Source organism: Aspergillus aculeatinus (assembly GCF_003184765.1).
Source record: "Aspergillus aculeatinus CBS 121060 unplaced genomic scaffold BO66scaffold_98, whole genome shotgun sequence".
NCBI lineage: Eukaryota > Fungi > Ascomycota > Eurotiomycetes > Eurotiales > Aspergillaceae > Aspergillus > Aspergillus aculeatinus.
The window spans coordinates 14,980-34,333 of record NW_020291567.1 but is presented as its reverse complement, the minus strand read 5'-3'; the positions used below and the strand labels follow the sequence as shown (position 1 = coordinate 34,333).

At 54.1% G+C, this 19,354-nt stretch overlaps 7 protein-coding genes across 7 annotated transcripts; 5 read left to right on the top strand and 2 right to left on the bottom strand.

Annotated features, from left to right (window-relative positions):
• Nucleotides 1–213: 213 nt before the first annotated feature.
• Nucleotides 214–3,072, top strand: BO66DRAFT_396662 (neutral/alkaline ceramidase; the record flags this gene model as incomplete). Its single annotated transcript, XM_025648531.1, has 2 exons — nucleotides 214–796; nucleotides 854–3,072. Coding segments are annotated over exons 1-2 (2,308 nt in total), but the record flags the coding sequence as incomplete, so codon positions are not given.
• Nucleotides 3,073–6,134: 3,062 nt separating this feature from the next.
• On the top strand, nucleotides 6,135–7,637 carry BO66DRAFT_466075 (EI24 domain-containing protein; the record flags this gene model as incomplete). Its single annotated transcript, XM_025652517.1, has 4 exons — nucleotides 6,135–6,160; nucleotides 6,521–6,548; nucleotides 6,643–7,223; nucleotides 7,345–7,637. The coding sequence occupies 4 exons, from the start codon at nucleotides 6,135–6,137 to the stop codon at nucleotides 7,517–7,519; spliced, it is 810 nt and encodes a 269-aa protein (XP_025497659.1). The 3' UTR covers nucleotides 7,520–7,637.
• A 753-nt stretch (nucleotides 7,638–8,390) lies between these two features.
• Nucleotides 8,391–9,370, top strand: BO66DRAFT_259887 (uncharacterized protein). Its single transcript, XM_025643034.1, has 2 exons — nucleotides 8,391–8,630; nucleotides 8,702–9,370. The coding sequence occupies exons 1-2, from the start codon at nucleotides 8,543–8,545 to the stop codon at nucleotides 9,073–9,075; spliced, it is 462 nt and encodes a 153-aa protein (XP_025497658.1). The 5' UTR covers nucleotides 8,391–8,542; the 3' UTR covers nucleotides 9,076–9,370.
• BO66DRAFT_259888 (uncharacterized protein) lies at nucleotides 9,371–11,864 on the top strand. The gene is made up of 3 exons (XM_025643035.1): nucleotides 9,371–9,725; nucleotides 9,813–11,387; nucleotides 11,455–11,864. Exons 1-3 carry the CDS (start codon nucleotides 9,666–9,668, stop codon nucleotides 11,773–11,775), a joined length of 1,956 nt encoding a protein of 651 aa, XP_025497657.1. The 5' UTR covers nucleotides 9,371–9,665; the 3' UTR covers nucleotides 11,776–11,864.
• A 472-nt stretch (nucleotides 11,865–12,336) lies between these two features.
• On the bottom strand, nucleotides 12,337–13,419 carry BO66DRAFT_476282 (haloacid dehalogenase, type II; the record flags this gene model as incomplete). Its single annotated transcript, XM_025653311.1, has 2 exons — nucleotides 12,337–13,156; nucleotides 13,251–13,419. The coding sequence occupies 2 exons, from the start codon at nucleotides 13,417–13,419 to the stop codon at nucleotides 12,582–12,584; spliced, it is 744 nt and encodes a 247-aa protein (XP_025497656.1). The 3' UTR covers nucleotides 12,337–12,581.
• Nucleotides 13,420–13,547: 128 nt separating this feature from the next.
• Nucleotides 13,548–14,781, top strand: BO66DRAFT_476281 (HNH endonuclease; the record flags this gene model as incomplete). Its single annotated transcript, XM_025653310.1, has 2 exons — nucleotides 13,548–13,913; nucleotides 14,125–14,781. Exons 1-2 carry the CDS (start codon nucleotides 13,668–13,670, stop codon nucleotides 14,779–14,781), a joined length of 903 nt encoding a protein of 300 aa, XP_025497655.1. The 5' UTR covers nucleotides 13,548–13,667.
• Nucleotides 14,782–14,948: 167 nt separating this feature from the next.
• BO66DRAFT_476280 (translation initiation factor 2) lies at nucleotides 14,949–19,222 on the bottom strand. Its single transcript, XM_025653309.1, has 2 exons — nucleotides 19,154–19,222; nucleotides 14,949–19,083 (listed from the first exon to the last, which is right to left on the bottom strand). Exons 1-2 carry the CDS (start codon nucleotides 19,175–19,177, stop codon nucleotides 15,112–15,114), a joined length of 3,996 nt encoding a protein of 1,331 aa, XP_025497654.1. The 5' UTR covers nucleotides 19,178–19,222; the 3' UTR covers nucleotides 14,949–15,111.
• Nucleotides 19,223–19,354: the final 132 nt, after the last annotated feature.

The following is a 19,354-nucleotide window of genomic DNA, read 5'->3' as shown; positions in this document are numbered from 1 at the left end:
TTGAGCCAACAGAATGGCTGGTGTTCCTGAATGACCGCAGCTCAAGCTCCCGAGCTTGAGTCCTTTCCTTCTCTCTCCTTTCCTTCCTTCCCCTCCCCGCCGCCCTGCGGAATGCTGCCCGTGTCCTCGGTGATCACAAACAACCTTCTTGAAACAACAACCAACCAAGCTGAACTGAACGCTTATCATCAATCTATTCTCACCCTGGGCAAGATTTGGCAAGGCATCCTCGCCGTCTTGCTGCGCGGGGTCGGATTCTGCGTGCCTGATTGAGCTTAGTCCCGGATGACGACGGGGTGATCAGAAGCACTTTATGTTACCTTCCCGCCTGCAGCTGCGCCAATAGTTTCCCTTTCACCATCCATCCCTGCGAGAGGTTGCAAAAGGACCCTGCTGTGGCGTACATATTCAATATCCTCCCCAAATTGTCCGGTCATGCGCAGTCACAGTCCCTGCCTCGGTCTGTTCTGAATGCAAGCAGCTGATAAGGACCCCTCTTCCCTGGTGAGGAGCTTTAAGCTTCCAGATGTGACGCTTGCTCGAATACACTCGATTCACCGACCACCATGGCGAATCTCAAGCTTGGCTTAGCCCTCGTGAGCAGCGTAGCGACAGCACTTGTCGTGCTGCAATTGTTCCTGCTGATTAGCAACTCCAACGTCAATCAGCCGGTCAGGGTGCAGTCCCGGCTGCAATGGAAACAGAGAGCGACCACGACATCTGCGGCAACTTCTGCGTCTTCCGCGGCGGAGAACGGGACCTTCTTACTTGGCGCAGGAAAGGCGGATATCACGGGGTAAATCGATGCAGTCCACATTCCCATCACGCAGAACGACTGACTGAGTCAATGTAGGCCCGTGGCGGAAGTCATCTTCAACGGCTATGCGAGCTTGGATCAGGTTGGCTCTGGCCTGCGACAAAGGATCTACTCCCGCGCTTTCATTGTGGCGAACCCACAGAACACAAGCGATACCTTCATCTATCTCGTACTGGATGCTTTGACGGGCGACACTGCTGTGCGGTATGGTGTACTTGAAGGCCTCGCCGCTTTAGGTGGCGAGTATACCCGATATGGAGAGCAGAACTTAGCTCTCACCGGGACTCATTCCCACTCCGGCCCAGGCGCATGGATGAACTACCTCCTTCCTCAAATTCCAACCAAGGGCTTCGATAAGCAGAGCTATCAAGCTGTCGTGGATGGTGTTCTACTCTCTATTCAGCGGGCCCATGAAAGCCTGGAGCCCGGGACTCTCAACTTCGGTTCTATTGATCTTGAAGACGCCAACATCAACAGAAGCCCTTATGCCTACGATGCTAATCCTGCAGATGAAAAGGCGAAATATCCGGCAAATGTCGACAAGACGTTGACACTTCTGAGATTTGATAGAGCATCCGACAGCAAAACAACAGCGGTGTTGTCCTTCTTCCCCGTCCATGGAACGTCTATGTATGAAAACAATACATTGGTCACTGGGGATAACAAAGGCGTCGCTGCGTGGCTCTTCGAAAGGAGCGTCCAGGACGATGAGAACTTTGCGGATGGCTTTGTCGCAGGGTTTTCTCAGTCTAATGTCGGCGATACCAGTCCAAATGTCCTCGGAGCCTGGTGTGAAGATGGTTCGGGAGAACAATGTAAGTATACGGACAGCACTTGTGGCGGGAAACCCGTAGACTGCCACGGCCGGGGGCCCTACTTCACCGAGAAAGATAACGGCGCAAAAAGCTGTTTCGAGATCGGACGACGTCAGTATGAGGCCGCAAAGACATTGTACAGCCAGCTGGACACGAACCCGACCAAGATTCTGCCTAACGAGGTCCGCTCGTTCCATGTCTACCGCGACATGTCGAACTACACCTTCCAGTCACCTTTCAACTCGAGCACTTTGACTACGTGCTCGGCAGCGCTAGGTTTCTCATTTGCCGCCGGCACTACTGATGGGCCGGGGTATTTTGACTTCACTCAGAATGGCACTGGGCCCGCAGAGTCCAATCCTTTGTGGTACGTCGCCCGCGCATTCGTCCACCAGCCGTCGGCGGCGCAGCAGGCTTGCCAGGCGCCTAAGGAAATTCTACTTGACGTTGGTGCTGTCACGCAGCCGTATGCTTGGACGCCCAACATCGTGGACATCCAAGTCCTGCGTGTAGGGCAGTTGTTTCTCGTCATTTCTACCAGTGAGGCGACTACAATGTCTGGCAGGCGCTGGAAGGAAGCTATCGCGACATCTGCGAAGGATGTGCTTTCTGTCGAGAATCCTCTGGTTGTTTTGGGGGCTCCATCGAATAGCTATGCGCACTACGTAGCTACAGAGGAGGAATATGGAGTTCAACGTTACGAGGGGGCTTCTACTCTCTACGGCCCGAACACGCTGGCTGCATATGTGAACTTGACCCTGACATATCTACCATATCTTGGGGACCTGCCCAATACAGCCAGTCTCCCATCACTGTCCACTGGTCTGGAGCCTCCGATTAACACAGAAAATTCATTAAGCTTTATCACGGGTGTGGTATATGATGGGTCCCCTGTGGGAAAAGCCTTCGGGGATGTTGTCTCGTCTCATGAAAATGCCACCTACTACCCTGGGGACACGGTCAATGTGACATTCGTGGGCGCAAATCCGCGGAATAATTTGCGGCAGGAATCGACTTTTGCCGCTGTGGAGCGACTTGATCCGAGCACAGGCTCTTGGGTGGTGGTCCGCAAAGATTCAGACTGGAATCTTGTCTACAACTGGGTCAGGACAAGCACAGTGCTAGGCTATAGCCAAGTTACTCTTCAGTGGGAGATCGAAGACGACTACTACAACACTGGCAATCCCAATTCGCTGCAGGCTGGGACTTACCGATTCCACTACTATGGGGACTCGAAAGCGTTGACCGGTAAAATCACTGCCTTTGAGGGAATAAGTGACTCTTTTATCGTTGCACTGAATTGAGGACAATCGCCATGTTCTGGTTCTGGATGTCGAGTTGTCGCCATGTCAAGTTGCGAATGCGGACAGAGGAGTCAAACAATATAATAGGCACTATACGAGCTACTGTACTAGTAGCCGAAGAAGACGATTCGTTCTGGGGCCATAGAAATGGGTTGTCTTGTCTATTTTTGTAGTGTCTCATCATAGTAAAACGTGAGGCTTTCCAAGTAAGCCATGTTTTCGGTCAATACTGAGCTCTGGTGGCTGTGTTGTTGATTCACTCCGATCTTATTCAACAAAACAAAATGATCGACAAGATCCTGTCCAATGCAACAATGCTGGACTGCCAATCAAGCCGGGTGGATGGTGCAACACTGCATGATGCATGGATTCTTTTTTTTGTTGTCGCGCGGCAACTCGTCTTTCTTCAGCCAACCACTTCATCTCCACTCAGGGCTTGATTGTCTCATCTCCCGCTGGACAAAGACCTGAATAAAATGGCCGGGCTTAAGAGATGGCTGTCCTCACCCTCCAAACACTGTTCTTTGCTGTCTTTGAGCCTTTCTTGCCATTGTCTCTCATTAATCGTTCTTGCTTGTTCATCACCTTTCGTTCAAGCCAGAATGGGTAAATAGCTGTTCTGACCCGATCTGCAAGCCATGTTGATTTCAATTCGCACCACGTCCCTTCTCTACAGTTTCGTTCTCTTGCATATTCCACCAACATTTATTCCCGAGTCTATCGCTTCGCATTCTACAAGATGCATCTAATCCACGCTGCCCTCGTTCTTTATGTCTTCGCCTATCCTTGCTCGGCCGGCCCGATCGCTCATTTACTTCACAAACCCAGGGACCTGGAGTCTTCTGGTGCATTGTCACAAGCCTCGCATGAATCTCCTGCGGCTGCAATTTCACTTGGGTCTCGAGACCTCGACGAAGGAGATGAAGACCTCTTGACCATCGTCCCTGTGACGCCTACCAATTTGCCACAGTCTACGTCTGCGACAGTCCAAGAAGCCTCCGGTTCCAGCGCGACAGTAGCCGGCATTTCGACTGACGAGCCTTTACCCACGATTGCCTCGACTGTTCAGCAACCTACATCTAGCACACCTGTAGCTGGATCAAGCACCACAGCTCAGGTAGACACGACCGGTTCCAGCATCGCTGTTCCAGAAACCTCCGTGGATTCCCAGACCCCAACCAGTCAGCAAATATCTTCTAGCACAGTTCTAGCTGAAGCAAGTACAGGTACACAAGGAGAGCCCTCCACTCCTAGTGTGGCTTTGCAGCAGACTTTGCCCAGCATAAGCGCCGTTGTACAAGAATCTTCGTTCACGCCTATTCCTACTGCTGATGTTCTTTCAACCAACACAGGCGCGACAAGTCAAGGCGATCTGACAAGCTCAAGTAGCTTGGTTGCTCAGCAAACAAGTACGAGTGCTATAACCGTAGGAGCCTCGCCAAGCTTCAGTGCTAGTGCCGTTGTTACTGCTAGCTCACATATAGCTTTTCAACAAGCCTTGTCAAGTACGAGCGCAGCTCTCTCAGAGACATCGCCAGGTTTCTCATCTAGTTCTCTTTCCAGTCCGATTGTGCCAACCGCGTCTGTCTCAAGTCAAGCCGTGCAAGACAGCTCAATCCCAAGCGCAACAGACGGACAAAAAGGGAGTTCAAGCGTGGAATCCTTTTCCGGAACAGCTAGCACAGGACTGCCAATGCAGGAAACTTTCAGCTCAAGCATGGTGACTCCGCAAACCGCCCTCGCCTCAAGCCCGCTTTTCCAGTCTCCTACATTGGCTTTTACTGTCATTGGGTCCTCCGTGTCCGCAACCACTCAATTGTCCTTTACACCTGCGGTTTCGCCTGCGGTTACACCTACGTCAACTTCTGTCTCTAGAAGCTCTGCGGAGGGCTCGGCCTCAATCGTAGCAGAGACCACAAGTTCCTCTGGCCCGTCGATCGGTGTCATCGAAACCTTGCCTGGATTCAGCACATCCACCTCTACATCTCAGGCTACCCCTGACTCAGAATCCTCAACTGAGACATCAGGCTCTTCCAGCAAGAGCAGTGTTGCCCAAGCAGCAACCTCAATTATTGCCCCTACAGAAGCACAAACAAGCGGACAAACGAGCACTACCAGCGGTGTCTCAGAGATCACGCAGGTTTCTCAAACACAAATTCAAGTCAACTCGTCTCCTTTCATTGGCGTGATCCCCGCCACAGGGACCGTAACTGAGACCGAGCCCGAGGAAACGCAGGTAGTCGTCATTCTGGTCACTCCTTACCCGTCAACCACGCTGTACGAGACTTCATACCTCGCGTCGGAGTCAGCCACTATCTCTGAGTCCGACGTAGATGCTGTGACGCCTACCAATACAGGGCTCACGGGTTCTACTCCATCCCCTGAGCCCAACGAGCTCTCGACGCCTTTGTCTACAACTCCCACTAATACTGTCCAGACGACAAGTTTAGTTCCTACCACCACTCCGGAACCAACCTCCGACCTCACAACTACAGTACTTCAAACTTCCACAGCTATAGAAACTGCTAGCGCGACCCCTGATATCACAACAACCATTCATCAAACCATAACAGCCTTCGCGACTATCACCGCCGTCCCCACCCCAACAACTGAAGAGACCCACGATGTCACGACCATTCAGCAAACCTCCACGGCTATCGAGACGGTCATCATCGCTATTCCCACCACCGCTTCAGAAGCAGAATTGTCTCAGAGTACAGCAGAGGCAGCAATGACCACCTCAATTCCACAAGGAGACGATCCCGCACAAGACGGTGCCTCTATCATCACCGCCAACGCAGAGTCTACCAACTCCGTCCCAGCCACCTCCCCAGGAGATAATATTATTAAAATCGTCCCGGTTACCCCGTCTGGCTTCTTTACTGTTACTGAAACTGCAACGGTGACCACCACCGAAAAGGAGACGGTGACGGTGACTGAGCGGGTCAAGGAAACAGTGACTACGACTGTTGAAGTTGGAGGATTTTAGTTTTGTCCTTTGTGGGGGTCGGTGGTTTGTTTCATTGCAGATTGTCTAATGATAAGTTCAGAATATAGAGCGAGCCTCCATTCCCCGAAGTCCCTTGTCTTCATTTCTCTTTCTTTTCCTTCATGTCCAGCTAACAGGAAATCTCTTACTCCTACACATGCTAATGGTAATAAATGGCTAGGATCAGTAATTTCGAGTTATAGGAAGCTATGGAGTCTCAACTTACACAGACCACGCAGGAAATTGAGTGTATCTTAGTTTAGATTGAGAAAGAGCTACGAGCAGTTATACAAAAAAGCTGCATGAATCCACAGTAGGTGGACTGAAATATTTCTGATTAGAGAAAGCGGTGAAAGTATCTCCGTATCGATAGCCCACAATCTACTTCCTTATCGATAAGGCAGACCTGCTTGGCGCGTGATATGATGATGCCGCAGCGGCAATACTTGGTCTGTTGACAGTCGCCTAACTACTTCATCCATCTTCCTTCACCCTCGATCCATTGCTCTTTCCCACTTCGCACGTGTCTATCTGTCGCGGGCTTTGTCTCGTGCTTACAGCAATTGGGAATGTCTGACAGAGCATGGGATCACAGTAGAGCAGCGTGGCTGTATCCTCTGCGTGTATGTCGGGCTATTTTGCCTCCCTTTCCTGCTGCCTATTCCGCATTCACATCACTCTCTCCAGCACAGTGGACTGACATAGACCATTTCTCAGGGAATCTACTTCACCTTCTCCCACCGATACCTTTGGCCGTTGTTCAGGGCTCGGTTGATTCCAATTGTCCTGCTCTCGGCCTTCATCTACGTCCTGCTATTCCTGTTTGCGTACCTGCCGCAAGTGGCCTTCCTCGCTATCTTCCAGGGAGCTGGCGCATGGGTTAGTGGCGCGGTCCTCGTTCTCGGAGAAGGGGCCGCGATCGTGGCGGTTCTGTTCGAAGCCTTTTTCGTCGATGAAACGCTGGTGGACATCTTCGACGCGGTGCTGGTGAGCGAAGGCCACGGCGACCTCGTGAATGCCTCGCGGGTCCTATACCCGCAGGGCGACGATGTCGTCCAGCGACTCGGCAAGCCCACCCAGAGCGCCGTCTATGCGCCGTTCTCCCTGCGACAGATTCTGGAATTCGTCGTGCTGCTCCCGCTGAACCTTATTCCCTTCCCAGGCGGCACCCTCATGTTCCTCGTGTTGACGGGCTACCGGGCGGGGCCCTTCCACCACTGGCGCTATTTCCAGCTGCTGGATCTCTCGAAGCAGCAGCGGAAGGAGAGGATCCGTCGCCGGCAGTTGCAGTATACTACGTAAGTACAGGACCTTGACTCTTACCACCAAGCAACCCTGGATCCCTCGGGCGGACGGTGCACGCCGCCCTCTCGGAGGAAGGATCCACCGACTCGGATACTTAATTAACCCCAACCCTAGATTTGGGACGGTCGCCCTGGTGCTTCAGCTAGTTCCAATCTTGTCCATGTTCTTCCTCATGTCGACCGCGGTTGGGTCGGCACTTTGGGCAGTGGAGCTGGAAAATCGACGCGATCTATTGGGCAGGAGGCCTGGGCGAGATGGTGTTTACCGCGACGACGATCCTTTGATATGATGTGGGCGAGCGGTTCGATGCATGTTTGTTTTTGTCTTTCCTTTTTTTTTTCCCCAGTCTTCTTTTCTGATGTATGATTGATTGATTAGGTATGACTTTTAATATATGAGACTTTTTTGTGAGGCGTTTCTTTTACTCTAATTAATCATCACGCCCAGTTGATGTGCATCTTGGCATTAGTCTCGGTATTAGCACTTGTATATTCGGTTTTGTTTCCAATTTTTCCCTTGTGTTTATGTCAATAATAATTTGGGAGATTTATGTTTTTTTTCCTCTGTTTTTTTTTCTTTTTGTGTTATTTATTTTCTCGTGTAAGGGAGAGGGGCTTCAATACACCAAACCAACTTCTCATACTGCCTCGGCTCGGAAAAGCCGAGGGAGAGAATGGCTAATGTTTCCATTGTTCAGAGTCTAGTCTCACCGGGGAGGAGGGCGCTCATTCCTCCCAAAAGCTTACAAACTCACCCTCCATCTGGACGCACCGTTGCCTGCAGTTTCAGCGGGATTAAGCAGCAAGGTTGATGACCTTAACTTCTTTTAGGGGCCGGTTAGCGTGCGGGTGCAGAAGACCAAAAGGGAATCTCCCCCTGACGGCAAACTCTACCGGGGCGCCGGCGGCCGACTGTCCACCGATCATGGATCCCTCATGGATCCTGGATGGATCATGGATCACTTTATTCACTGGGCTTTGCCGTATCGACTCACCCGCTATTCCGATCTCCCTCTTTGGTTCAGCCAGTGGACTGCCAGCCCTGCCATACAGAGGCACGAACCGCAATCTATTTTCCGAAGACAGTACTCCGTACACAGGGCAATCTACATAGTATGAAATGAGGATGAATGAGTATTGCCTGTTGAGTAGCACTCTTTTCATTACGCAGTTGGTCGCTCCCTGCTCCCTGCTCCCTGCTCACTGCTCCTCCATCATAGGTCGATAAACTGTGACGTATACGTACCAAGCATTCCTCATCTTCGATTTCTCCTCTTCCACGTGGAAAACGCACAACCACGTTTCAAAAAAACATGGTGCTTCCTTGTCCTCGGTCGTTTCACCATCTCATCCCCCAAAGTTCCCAAGAACGAGAATCAGAAACACTGGTCTATGACAGGGGTCAGCTTCTAGAACCAACCAAAATGGTCATCCACCTAGTACTGAGTACTGAGTACTGTGTGACTGTGCAGAGTACCCTCCGGTAAATCCCGGCGGTAAATCCCGGGTGATCGATGTGGTTTACCATTGGGCTACCATTGGACCTGCACTTTTCGATCGACGGCGGAGTCGACCCAAGTTAAAGTACATTCCAGCCAGTCCGCCTAAGCTTGTCGTCCCAAAAGGCCCCAAAATTCTACCTCCACCTGGGCGGGGAATCTTTGGGTCCGTGGTTAATCCTCTTCCCATGCGTCCGCGTCCTATCAATTCCATTCATTTCATGAGGTCACTCCGGGGTCACTTTCTTCACTTTCCTTCCCTCCCGTGGCTCACTGGCCTCCCTACATCTTCCAGGGAACCTTCACTCAACGGCTTTGTGGTCCTTCTAGACGTGTTGTCAGCCTAGACTATTTCCCAATTTTCGATGGAGACTATACCCATATCTTTAATGATCTAACCTCTATATGGTGATCAACCCTTCATTTTACCTCATCGGAACGGGGGACCGTTATACTACTGAGTCTAACCCACTGCTCAATCTTCCTTCTCCCCCCCCCCCTCTCTCCCTCCCTCCCCACCTCTCCGGTCACTCCTGCTGCCACTGCCAGGTGCAAGAACAATATTATTAAACTAACGGGTCATCGAGGTCAACCTAGTGTCCAAAACCCGCTGCCCACTAATACTTTTTGCATATAGCCTAAGAGCCTACCCTTACCGACTAAACCGTGATTCGTGTTGTGCCCTTCTCCGGATCTTCTTCATTAACTAGCTACGTACTACTACTCAATCTCATCTCATCTCATCTCATCTCGCATCCGCTCCATCCCGCCCCGTGCCCGACAGCGCCGCTGCAGCATCCGGCCAAGCCACATTTTGCTGGGTCCGTAGTATGCGAGCGCCGCCTGGTCACTGTCGGGAGAAAAGCGACCAGCGTGCAGTTTTTCAGGGTCCACGCCCACAAAGCATGGAAAGGCTCAACAAGCTCGATTTGCATTCATGGACCAACGAACCCGCCTGCGGAAGGCGTGCGATGCCTGCAGCATTCGGAAAGTAAAGGTACATCCATACACCTACTGGTCCGATGTTCGATTTTGTATTTGGCAAGAGGTCGATTATGCTGATTTGCGTTGGGATTGACCACAGTGTGACACCAGCGGACCACCCTGTCGGTCATGCGCAAGCTTGGACATCCCCTGCACGTATGAGCGGCCAAGCCGTCGTCGGGGACCGCCAAACCGGCATGCTGAAGCTTTCAAGAAGCGAAAACTCGCTGAATCTCCCTCGGGTTCTCCAAGCCCATCGGATGCAACCTCGCCTATTCCCCCAACCCCTGGGGGAGGCGGCATCCCACCCTCACTTCCCTATCCCGCATCACTGGAAGCCATTTGTTCGATGCCCACCATTCGGCTGCTGATTGATGACTATTTCACCTATATTCACCCCTTAGTTCCGATCCCTCATGAGCCCACGTTCCGCGCCGCGCTGGAGCGGCGAGAGGATCTTACCAATCGCACCTTTCTGGCCCTCGCGGCCGCCATGATCGGGACGTCGGTCGCGTCTTTCCCTCGGAGGCCGAAGCGTCATCTGACGACAGATGCCGAGAAGGCGGCGTTCCCGCACTCTATGGCACTGGTTAAACGGTGCCACGAGGTAGCCGTTCAGGCTCGAGGTACCGGATACCTCGATCGGACCGCGACCGTGTATGATGCCGCTCTCAGCTACCTTCTCGGCCTCTGCTCCTGCTACGCTTGGCATATTCGGCGATGCCGTGTATATTTTGCCGAATGCCTCACCATGCTCCATGTGTATGACCTTTACCGCCACTCGAATCGGCTATCCTATGTCACCATCTCCAGTCCCCAGTCTGCCTCGTCGCGTCTTTCTCAGGAACCCAACGGTAGCTCCGGAGAAGCCCAAGTCAACATTATCGAGCGGGAACTGGGACGGCGGTTGTTTTACGTCGTCCTTGTCGGTTATCGCACGATGCAGCAGTTGGGCGGAGGCGACACCATCATTCATGTCCCCCCTGAAACCCCGACAGAACGCTATCCTCCTCTCCCGCTTGAAGTCGACGACGAGTTTATCTATGCCACACACTTCGATCCCCAGCCGTCCAATCGCGTGTCGCGCTTGGTGGGGTTTATTGCCAACATCCGCGTGATGAGCTCCTACAATCAGCTCTCGGCTTGGGAGACGGCCTTTGGTAGCGGCCAGATTCTGGAATGGGAGCGGCAACGCTCTCTTCTGTGTCAGTGCCTGCAGAATGCCAAGATGGCCTTCAATGAGCTTCCACGGGAGCTGGTGATAGGGGGAATCCATAGCCCAGCATCCACCAATGGACAAGATAGCCCTAGCCCACTGTCCAGCACGAATGACTCGCGATCTTATAAATGTCACATACAGTATGAGATCCAGAAGGCGAACATATATGCCAGTCAGCTTGCTGTACGGTCTTATCTGGTGGAGAAATACTGGTCCTTGTACGGCGCTGTGAAGATGCACCAAAAGCCGACCGAGCAGCATCCTTCTGGCAGTCCTTCGGTGGCTGTTAAGACTGAAGGGGGCCAACCCCATACCCAGGCGGCCATGGACGCGGATGCCCAGTCCGACTACATCGGAAGGACTATGGCTGAAGAAAGACGACTCGTGATTCGGGACTTGTTCGCATTACTGCAATCGGTCAACGAGGTTAATATGGAGCCTAACGGCGCGAGCTTTGTAGGTGTTCCCCCTCTTTCCTTTCCCGTCACAGCTCAAACAAATACTCATCGGCTATTGGAAACAGACGGCGAAAGTGCGCCAGGTTGCGTCAACCCTCCTGAATTTTTCGAATCCGAATGCCACCTCCACGATAAGCGGACCACAACCCCTCACCAGCGCCGAAGTCGAGTCATACCTCCGCGCCTTTATTGACACACTCATGCGCCTCGAAGGCTTTGGGTCGACCGATTCGAGCAAGGCTCGACAACAACCAGACGTTTCCGGACGGTCCATGAGTTATCTAAGCGACCACGACCGGGACGAAGAGGAGCTGCGGCAGTGGGCCGGCATCAAGGAATATCAGGCCAAATTCGCCGAAGAAGGGGGGATGGCTTTTCAATTATAGAGTTTTCTTGCGTTGTTTGTCCTTGACTAGCACTGTTTGGTGATTGATTGAGATGTTTTTCGTTTTTAGCATGTTGTGTCCAGCGGAGTTCGGTGGAGTTTTGCTTGAACTGATTTCTAGGGGGTTGATCGGGTTGTATGTCTGTCTGTCTGTCTGAATTAGCGGCCTGCTTGTTGACATGTTTACTTGTGCATATGCATGGGGTGTTTGTAATAGTATGGACCAACTATTGGGTGGTGTGGCTGTGTGCTTACTTTCTTTGTTGTTGGCTGGGTTTGGGACAGTTGTGTTTACGTTTGGATGCATATACAAGTACAGATACACCGTGGCTCATACTCTATAACTTAAGAGAAAGTATCGACCATCAAAACTGCCCGTGTTTCCTCATAATCTCGCTAAGTACGTTTTCATTGCCTCAGGCGCAGGAAAATTACCCGAGCGTTGGCAATTGGAAACTCTAGCCTAGCTTATCGATAAGCAAAAGGCGGTCAACGGCCGCCTATAAGAACGAAAAATTTCTCCCCCCTCCGACTTCTTTCTTTTCTTCTTCATACATATACTGATCACTCCTCCCTATTCACTTCGAGAATCCTTTTCCTGTGGGTTCTTGAAGGGGAAATGGGAGGTCAGAGCAACCTCTGCTGACTTACCCCGGACTCTTCTCTCTACCTTTGGCGTGGAGCGTTTGGAAATTACTACAGCGGGACATTCACCTCACCTTTTTTTCCATTGCCTTTTTGCCTTCTGGTTCTGGCTTGGGCTTGACACAGAAGGAAGAAGGGGACTAGAAAAAAACATCGTGCATTTTATTGGTAGCCTTTAATTATGTCGACGCACTCGGCCAGCCGACGAATCGTCGCCGTAGGCTTGACCTCAGGCAGTGCTCGGTCGGTCCACCCCGCCTGGTTCTGGTCGCGATCGACCCAGATCGTGTTCAGGCCTGCACTGCTCGCGCCGGCGATATCGAATGGATTCGCACTGATGAGCCAGATCGTCGCTGTGCTGCTGCTGCTGCTGCCGCCGCCCGTGCCGGCTACTTGCTCCCGCAGATGACTGTAGGCCGCTGGGGCGGGCTTATATTGTTGTAGGGGATGCACACTGATGATCTCCATGTTCTGTAGTTGCAGCTGCTGCAGCTGCGGCGGTGCGTGGCTGAGACAGGCGCGGACCATGTCCACGGTCCCGTTGGAGAACACCACCGGCCTGATCCGCGCGGTGGCGCTTATCTTCCGGAGGGCTTCTTCGACGTCCGGAAAGGGTTGGAGGCGATCGTAGGCCGCGAGAACCCCGTCGATGGCCAGCTCGTCCAGGGAGCATCCGGTGTCGTCGAGCGCGTGCAATAGAGCGTTGCGGGTGACTTCGTCGAAGGGGAGATAGCGTCCTGCAGTCGTGGGTTCTTAGATCGGTTTGCTTCGGACGGTATTATTTCCAGTAGTGCATGGTGCAGGGATCAATGATGAATGGAGGTCTCGTACCCATGCTGTTCAGCCGCCAGGTGTACTCCAGCTGGTAGCGTCGCCATGTCTGGGCCACGGTGCGCGCGCGCTGGGCGTCTCCCCGGAAGTGCTGCTCCAGCTCGTGCGTGGCCGTTTCAAGGGAGAGTAGGGTCCCGTAGATGTCGAAGGCGATGACCACTTCTGCCATGGTGGGTTGCTGATGAGGATTGCAATAATGCAGGAGGGATTTCATTCAGTTCAGAGTTCAGGAATGTTGGAGCAGAGTCAGTAAGTTAGTAGAAGGATGGGAACAAGCAGCCTCCCGCCGCGGATACCAAACCCCACAATTTGATGATGTCAAACTATCTTCATCGCATTTCCGCCGTCGCCGCCACCTCTTCTTTTTTTTGTTCGGTACAGTACAACGTTGTCTTCTACTTCTAGTTTCCAGCATCGATGACCGCCTCCCTCAGCACAGAGAACTACCAGGTCTTCCGCGAGTGCCTGTCCACGGCTATCGTGGAGAGATTCTCCACCCCCGCGCAGCCCAAGAAAGCTCGTCGCACTCGCGGCGCCGTGTCGCAGCGCCAGAAGACGCGCAAGGAGACTGCGGGGACTTCCGCTGCTGCAGCTGCAGCTGCTGACGCCTCGCAATCTCTCCCTGACCGTGCGAGTCCGGAGGAACTGGCCGAGTTTATTGATGTACGTGGACTTGTGGATTGGTGTTTGCTTTCCAGTAGCACGCTGTGTGGCATGGCATACCCAGACTCACTCAACACTCCGCGGGCACTCCATGCATGCCTTCACATCCATGGAACAAGAATACCAATGACCCATCAGAAGCCCGCGAAGCATGACAATCACAATCACAATCACAATTACAATTGAATTGAACCTAACAGAGAAGAAACAGTTCCTCGCAACCGAAACCTTCCCCGCCCTGCCCCCCTCCATCCAAACCCTAACCTACACTCCTCCACCACCACCAACAACAACAACAACATCATCAACGACAACAACAACAACACCTACCCCCTCCCCCTCAGAAACCGACCCCCAAACCCTCGCCTCAACCCTTTGCACCACCACCCTCCCCGCCACCGTCCACGACACCCTAACCACCTACGCCATCCTCGCCGACCAACCCTCATCCACACCCTCAGCAGCAGCAGCAGCAGCAGCAGCAGTAGAAGAAAACGAAGAAGCCCTAACCACCTTCTTCACCCCGATCCTCACCGAGTACCTCGCCGCCGTGACGCGCCCGCCCCCGGTCTGGGCGACGACCCGCACCGACAGCTGCGAGATCTGCGGCCGCGACTGGATCCCGCTCAGCTACCACCATCTCATCCCGCGCAGCGTGCACGCCAAGGTGACCAAGAAGGGGTGGCACCCGGAGTGGATGCTCAACAGTGTCGCGTGGCTGTGTCGCGCGTGCCACAGCTTTGTGCACCGGATGGCGAGCAACGAGGAGCTGGCCAGGGAGTGGTTTACTGTGGAGCGGATCTGCGAGCGCGAGGATGTGAGGGTTTGGGCGGGCTGGGTGGGGAGGGTGCGGTGGAAGAGTCGATAGTTCTTTTGTCCCGAGCGGGTGGTTATATGGGATTGGGAATGGGATGGGGATGGGGAAAGTGCTGAAGTTGAGAGTTTGATATATAGGTCACTCAGTATATATACACGTGTGGACAGCCCGGACTTGATCATGAGGTGAGTGAGGTGTAGGTATGCAAAAGTTGTGTTGTCTATGTGGTATCCGGATATTTAGACTAATATACAAGAATCAACCGTGCCCCCTTGTTTTCGCATCAGACATGCTTTGCGGTAAACAATCCCCTAATACAATCGAATCCGTGATAGTACAGAATAGGCAGATCTAAAAATACAGCCCCCCCCCAACCGAGCACTACAGATAGCGCTTCTCGAAGATCTCCTCGTAGCACTGCACATGGTCCCCGACCTGGAAGTCGAACCAGCCCTCGAAGGCCATGCCGCACTCCGTGTCCTTGCGCATCTCGGTGACGTCCTTCTTGACGTTCTTGAGCGAGGCGATCGTGCCCGTGTAGATCGTCTCCTGGCCGCGCAGCACGCGCACTTTCTTGGTGCGATTGATGAGCCCGTTGCGCACGCGGCAGCCGGCGATCTGCATGCGCTCGCGCCCCTTGAGCTTGATCTCGAAGATCTCGCCGATCTCGGCCTCGCCCGTGACGCGCAAGGTGACCAGCGGCGGCAGGTGCTCGCTCAGCGTCGCCTTGACGTCGTCGATGAGCCGGTAGATGACGTTGTGGTCCTTGATGGCCACCCCGCGCGACTCGGCCATCTGCGTGATCCGCGGGTCGATGGCCATGTTGAACGAGATGACGTGCCCGCCCGCCGACGCCGCGTGCTCGATGTCAAACTCGCTCACAGGGCCTACCTCCGCCCGCAGCACGTTCGCGTACACCTCGTTGTTGCCCACCGCCGTCACCGAGTTCAGCACCGCCTCCGCCGACCCGTGCACGTCCGCCTTGATGATGAAGTGAATCGGCTTGGGGCCCGATTGGGCCTCCTTTTGGTCCAGTCCGGCTTCCTCGAGGCGTCGCCGCTCCATCAGCTCGCGGCGGGCCTCGTTCATCGCCGTCGTGTCCTCCCCTAGCTTCGAGGTTTCGGCCCGCTCGATTCGGTATTCGACGACGGATTTGGCCTGTTGCTCATGCTCCGCCTGCAGGAACTCCGTGCCGGCGGTTGGCTGCTCGCGCCACCCGTCTACCTCGACCGGCATGCCGGGGGTAGCTTCTTTGATGGCGACCCCGGCCTCGTTGCGCAGGGTGCGCACCCGCGCCCAGGTTTCGCCGGCCACGATAATGTCCCCGACGCGCAGGGTGCCGCGGCGGATGAGCACGGTGGCCACGCGCCCGTAGCTCTTGGTCGTGCCTTCCACCACCCATCCTTCGACGTTGCCGGTGGGGTCGGCGCGGTGGTCGAGCACCTCGGAAAGAGTGATGATCGCTTCTTCAAGCTCCAGCATGCCGGCACCGGTTTTGCCGCTCACGCCAATCGCCTGCACGTCACCGCCGAAATCCTCGACGTGGACGCCGTGCACGGAGAGGTCTTGCTTGACCCGCTCGGGGTTGACGCCCTCCTTGTCCATCTTGCTCATGGCCACGATGATCGGCACGTTGGCCGCCGTGGCGTGTTTGATGGCTTCGATGGTTTGCGGCTTGACACTGTCGTCCGCGGCCACGACCAGCACGACGATATCGGTGATGTCGGCACCGCGGCGACGCATGTCCAGGAACGCCGCGTGACCCGGGGTGTCGAGGAAGGTAATCGTCTTGCCCGAGGGCATGGACACGGAGAAGGCGCCAATGTGCTGGGTGATGCCGCCGTGTTCCGAGTCCACAATCGAGGACTTGCGAAGCCAGTCCAGGATCGTGGTCTTGCCGTGATCGACGTGGCCCATGATCGTCACCACCGGCGGCCGGGGTGGCAGGCTCGATTTATCTTCGGGCTCCGGCGCGGCGGTCAGCTCGTCCTCACCGGTGTCAAAGATGGGCTCGAAGTTGTACTCGGCGGCGATGAGCCCAGCGGTTTCGGCATCCAGAATGTGGCTATGCGTGACGTCCTCGAAGCCCATCTCTTCCATTCGCTGGATGAATTGTGCCTGTCGCACACCGATGATGTCCGCGAGATTGCTGACGCTGATGAACTCGGGCAGATATAGAGGACTGGGCTCAGCGACTTCCGCCTCGATTTCTTCTTTCCGCTCCTCCCTCTTCTTGCGCTTCTTGTCCTTCTTTTGTTGACGACGTCGCTGGTAGTCTTCCGTATCAAATTCATCCTCATCCGCGAACGTGAGGGGTTTCGCGCGACCCCCTCGTCGCTTGAAGCCCCTGTCAGATGAGTTTCCCACTTCCTGCCCCGCACTGAGCTTCTCCAATGCGGAGGTATCCCATGACCAGTCGTTGACGGACTTTTGTGGTTTGTCTTGCGTCTGCTTTTCCAACTCCTCCTGCTGCTGTCTTTGCTCTTCTTCATATCTCGTGGCATATTCGTCCAAAGCCTGGTCTCTCTCATCCCACGATGGTGTACTGCTGCTGTCCAATTTTCGAATGGTCAAGGGCTTGTTCGACTGTTCCGACATTAGCTCAGGCCTGGGGGCCCGGCAGCAAGGGCAAGCCCTCTCCGTCCCGGGGCAAAGATAATGGCAGTCTGGGCAGGTCCAATCCACCGTCTGAAGGTGCTCGGGAATGTGATCGTAGCGACTGCGCCTTGGCCCATCAGGCCGAAAACGTCTAGAATCTTGCGACACCATGTCTTCGGAGGAGCGCCAATTGCTGTCATACCGATCGTTCGTTCGCCGGGAGTCGAAGCGATCTCTGTGCGACCTGAAGCCACCGTGCTCGATGGAGCGCTCTTGGTGTGACCACGATCCTTGATGTTGCCACCTTGAATGTGACCTATCACCGTGCAAAGCTTTATGTTGACTCTGTTGCTGTTCGAGCAGGGACTCGCGCATTGCCTTCTCTGCCGCGCTCAGGCCAGTGGATGTCGTGGCCCTACTTCCCCAACGAGGAGCTGCGAATTTGCGACCCGTTCCAAACTTGTTCGAAGTTTGTGAGGAGGGGAGATCCACCGGACTCTCCTGCGCCTGTTGTTCGGCTACCGGAGCATCTCGTGCTGCTTTCTCTTCCGCATTCAGGCCCATTGATTGGACTTTTCTATCTTCTGAACGGATAGTAAACCCCGTCTTGGCGGGAGAACCTTCTGCCGAGCCATTCGAGGATTCTGAGAGGGGAGTGTCGGCGGGTTTATCTGAGGTCTCTGAGGTGGTTTCTGAAAGATTCTTCTGCGCCTGTTGCTTGGCTGCCAGAGCGTCTCGCGCTGCCTTCTCTTCCGGGGTCAGACTCGTTGCTATATATCTCTTATCTCCTAGCCGAATAGTGAACTCGGCGGAACCCTGTTTGAGATTATCGGATGATTCTGACGGTGTGTTTGAGGAACTGGTTTCTGAGGAATCCTGCTGTGCTTGCTGTTTGGCTACCAAAGCATCTCGCATCGCCTGCTCGGCCGCACTCAGACCCGTGGGTCTGGACGCTTTGCTTCCCCAGCGGGAAGTGAATTTTGCGCCAGTGGGAGAGCTTGTTCTAGGGCTTTGCGAGGAGATTGGAGGGGTTGTACCAGCAGGGTTGTTTGGATTTTCCAGGGAATTGATGCTTTGACTGGCCTGCTGCGCCTGTTGATTCGCCTGTTGTGCCGCCAGCAGAGAGTCTCGCTGTGCTTGCTCTTCCTCTTCCTTCGCCCTCTGTTGTGCTATTGAAGCATCTCGCCGGGCCCGATCTTCCTCTTCCTTCGCCCTCTGTTGTGCTATTGAAGCATCTCGCCGGGCCCGATCTTCCTCTTCCTTCGCCTTCTGTCGTGCTATTAAAGCCTCTTGCTGGGCTTGCTCTTCCCGTCTCTTCGCTTCTCGGCGTGCTTCTTCTTCCTGTTGCTTGGCCTTCTGTCTGGCTATGAAAGCATTTTGCCGGGCCTGGTCTTCTGTTTCCTTCGCCTTCTGCCTTGCTATTAGAGCATCCTTCCGCTCCTGCTTCGCTCTCTCTTCTGCCAGCAAGGCATCCTGGCGTGCTTGCTCTTCCCGTAATTTCTCCTGCTGTTTCGCCACCATAGCATCTCGTATTGCCTGCTCGGCCGGGCTCAGGCCTACCGATCGCGTGGCCTTGCTTCCCCAACGGGAGGCAAATTTCCGGGGCTTTTCGGAGCCATTTGGAGAGTCTGAGGAGTCAGCACATGCGGGAAAGGCTCGAAAACCCCTCCGGGGCACAGGATTCAACACTGGGGCGAAAGCCGCATTTCTGCGGGCAGTTGCGCAGGACCAATCGACACCTTGACGGCGAGAAAGCTAGGAGCGATTTTGTACGTTAGTGTCTGAGGGAAAGTATCAATAGATATATCCTAGATGATATGCTCACCTCCAACGCAGCTCGCCTGTGCATGATGAAGGTCGTTGCTCGCAGCGATTCCCGTGGCGTCAAAACTGCTGCGGCGGAGGGAAAGTTGTCGGAGACGTCACGGACATGGAAGTACTCAACCTCCGCCCGTTAACTTCCATCATGGATGGATACGATCCGATCCTACCGCATTGAGTTTGGGTGTAAGATGACCGTAAGGTA

Bases quoted from the DNA above. Each gene is read 5' to 3' on its own strand.
- BO66DRAFT_259888 (XM_025643035.1), top strand. From the start codon at position 9,666: ATGGACCAACGAACCCGCCTGCGGAAGGCGTGCGATGCCTGCAGCATT. The intron at 9,726-9,812 runs GTACATCCATAC...GATTGACCACAG, and splicing joins GCAGCATTCGGAAAGTAAAG to TGTGACACCAGCGGACCACC. The intron at 11,388-11,454 runs GTAGGTGTTCCC...TATTGGAAACAG, and splicing joins AGCCTAACGGCGCGAGCTTT to ACGGCGAAAGTGCGCCAGGT.
- BO66DRAFT_259887 (XM_025643034.1), top strand. From the start codon at position 8,543: ATGGTGCTTCCTTGTCCTCGGTCGTTTCACCATCTCATCCCCCAAAGT. The intron at 8,631-8,701 runs GTCAGCTTCTAG...GTGACTGTGCAG, and splicing joins AACACTGGTCTATGACAGGG to AGTACCCTCCGGTAAATCCC.
- BO66DRAFT_476280 (XM_025653309.1), bottom strand. From the start codon at position 19,177: ATGCACAGGCGAGCTGCGTTGGAG. The intron at 19,084-19,153 runs GTGAGCATATCA...AATCGCTCCTAG, and splicing joins ACAGGCGAGCTGCGTTGGAG to CTTTCTCGCCGTCAAGGTGT.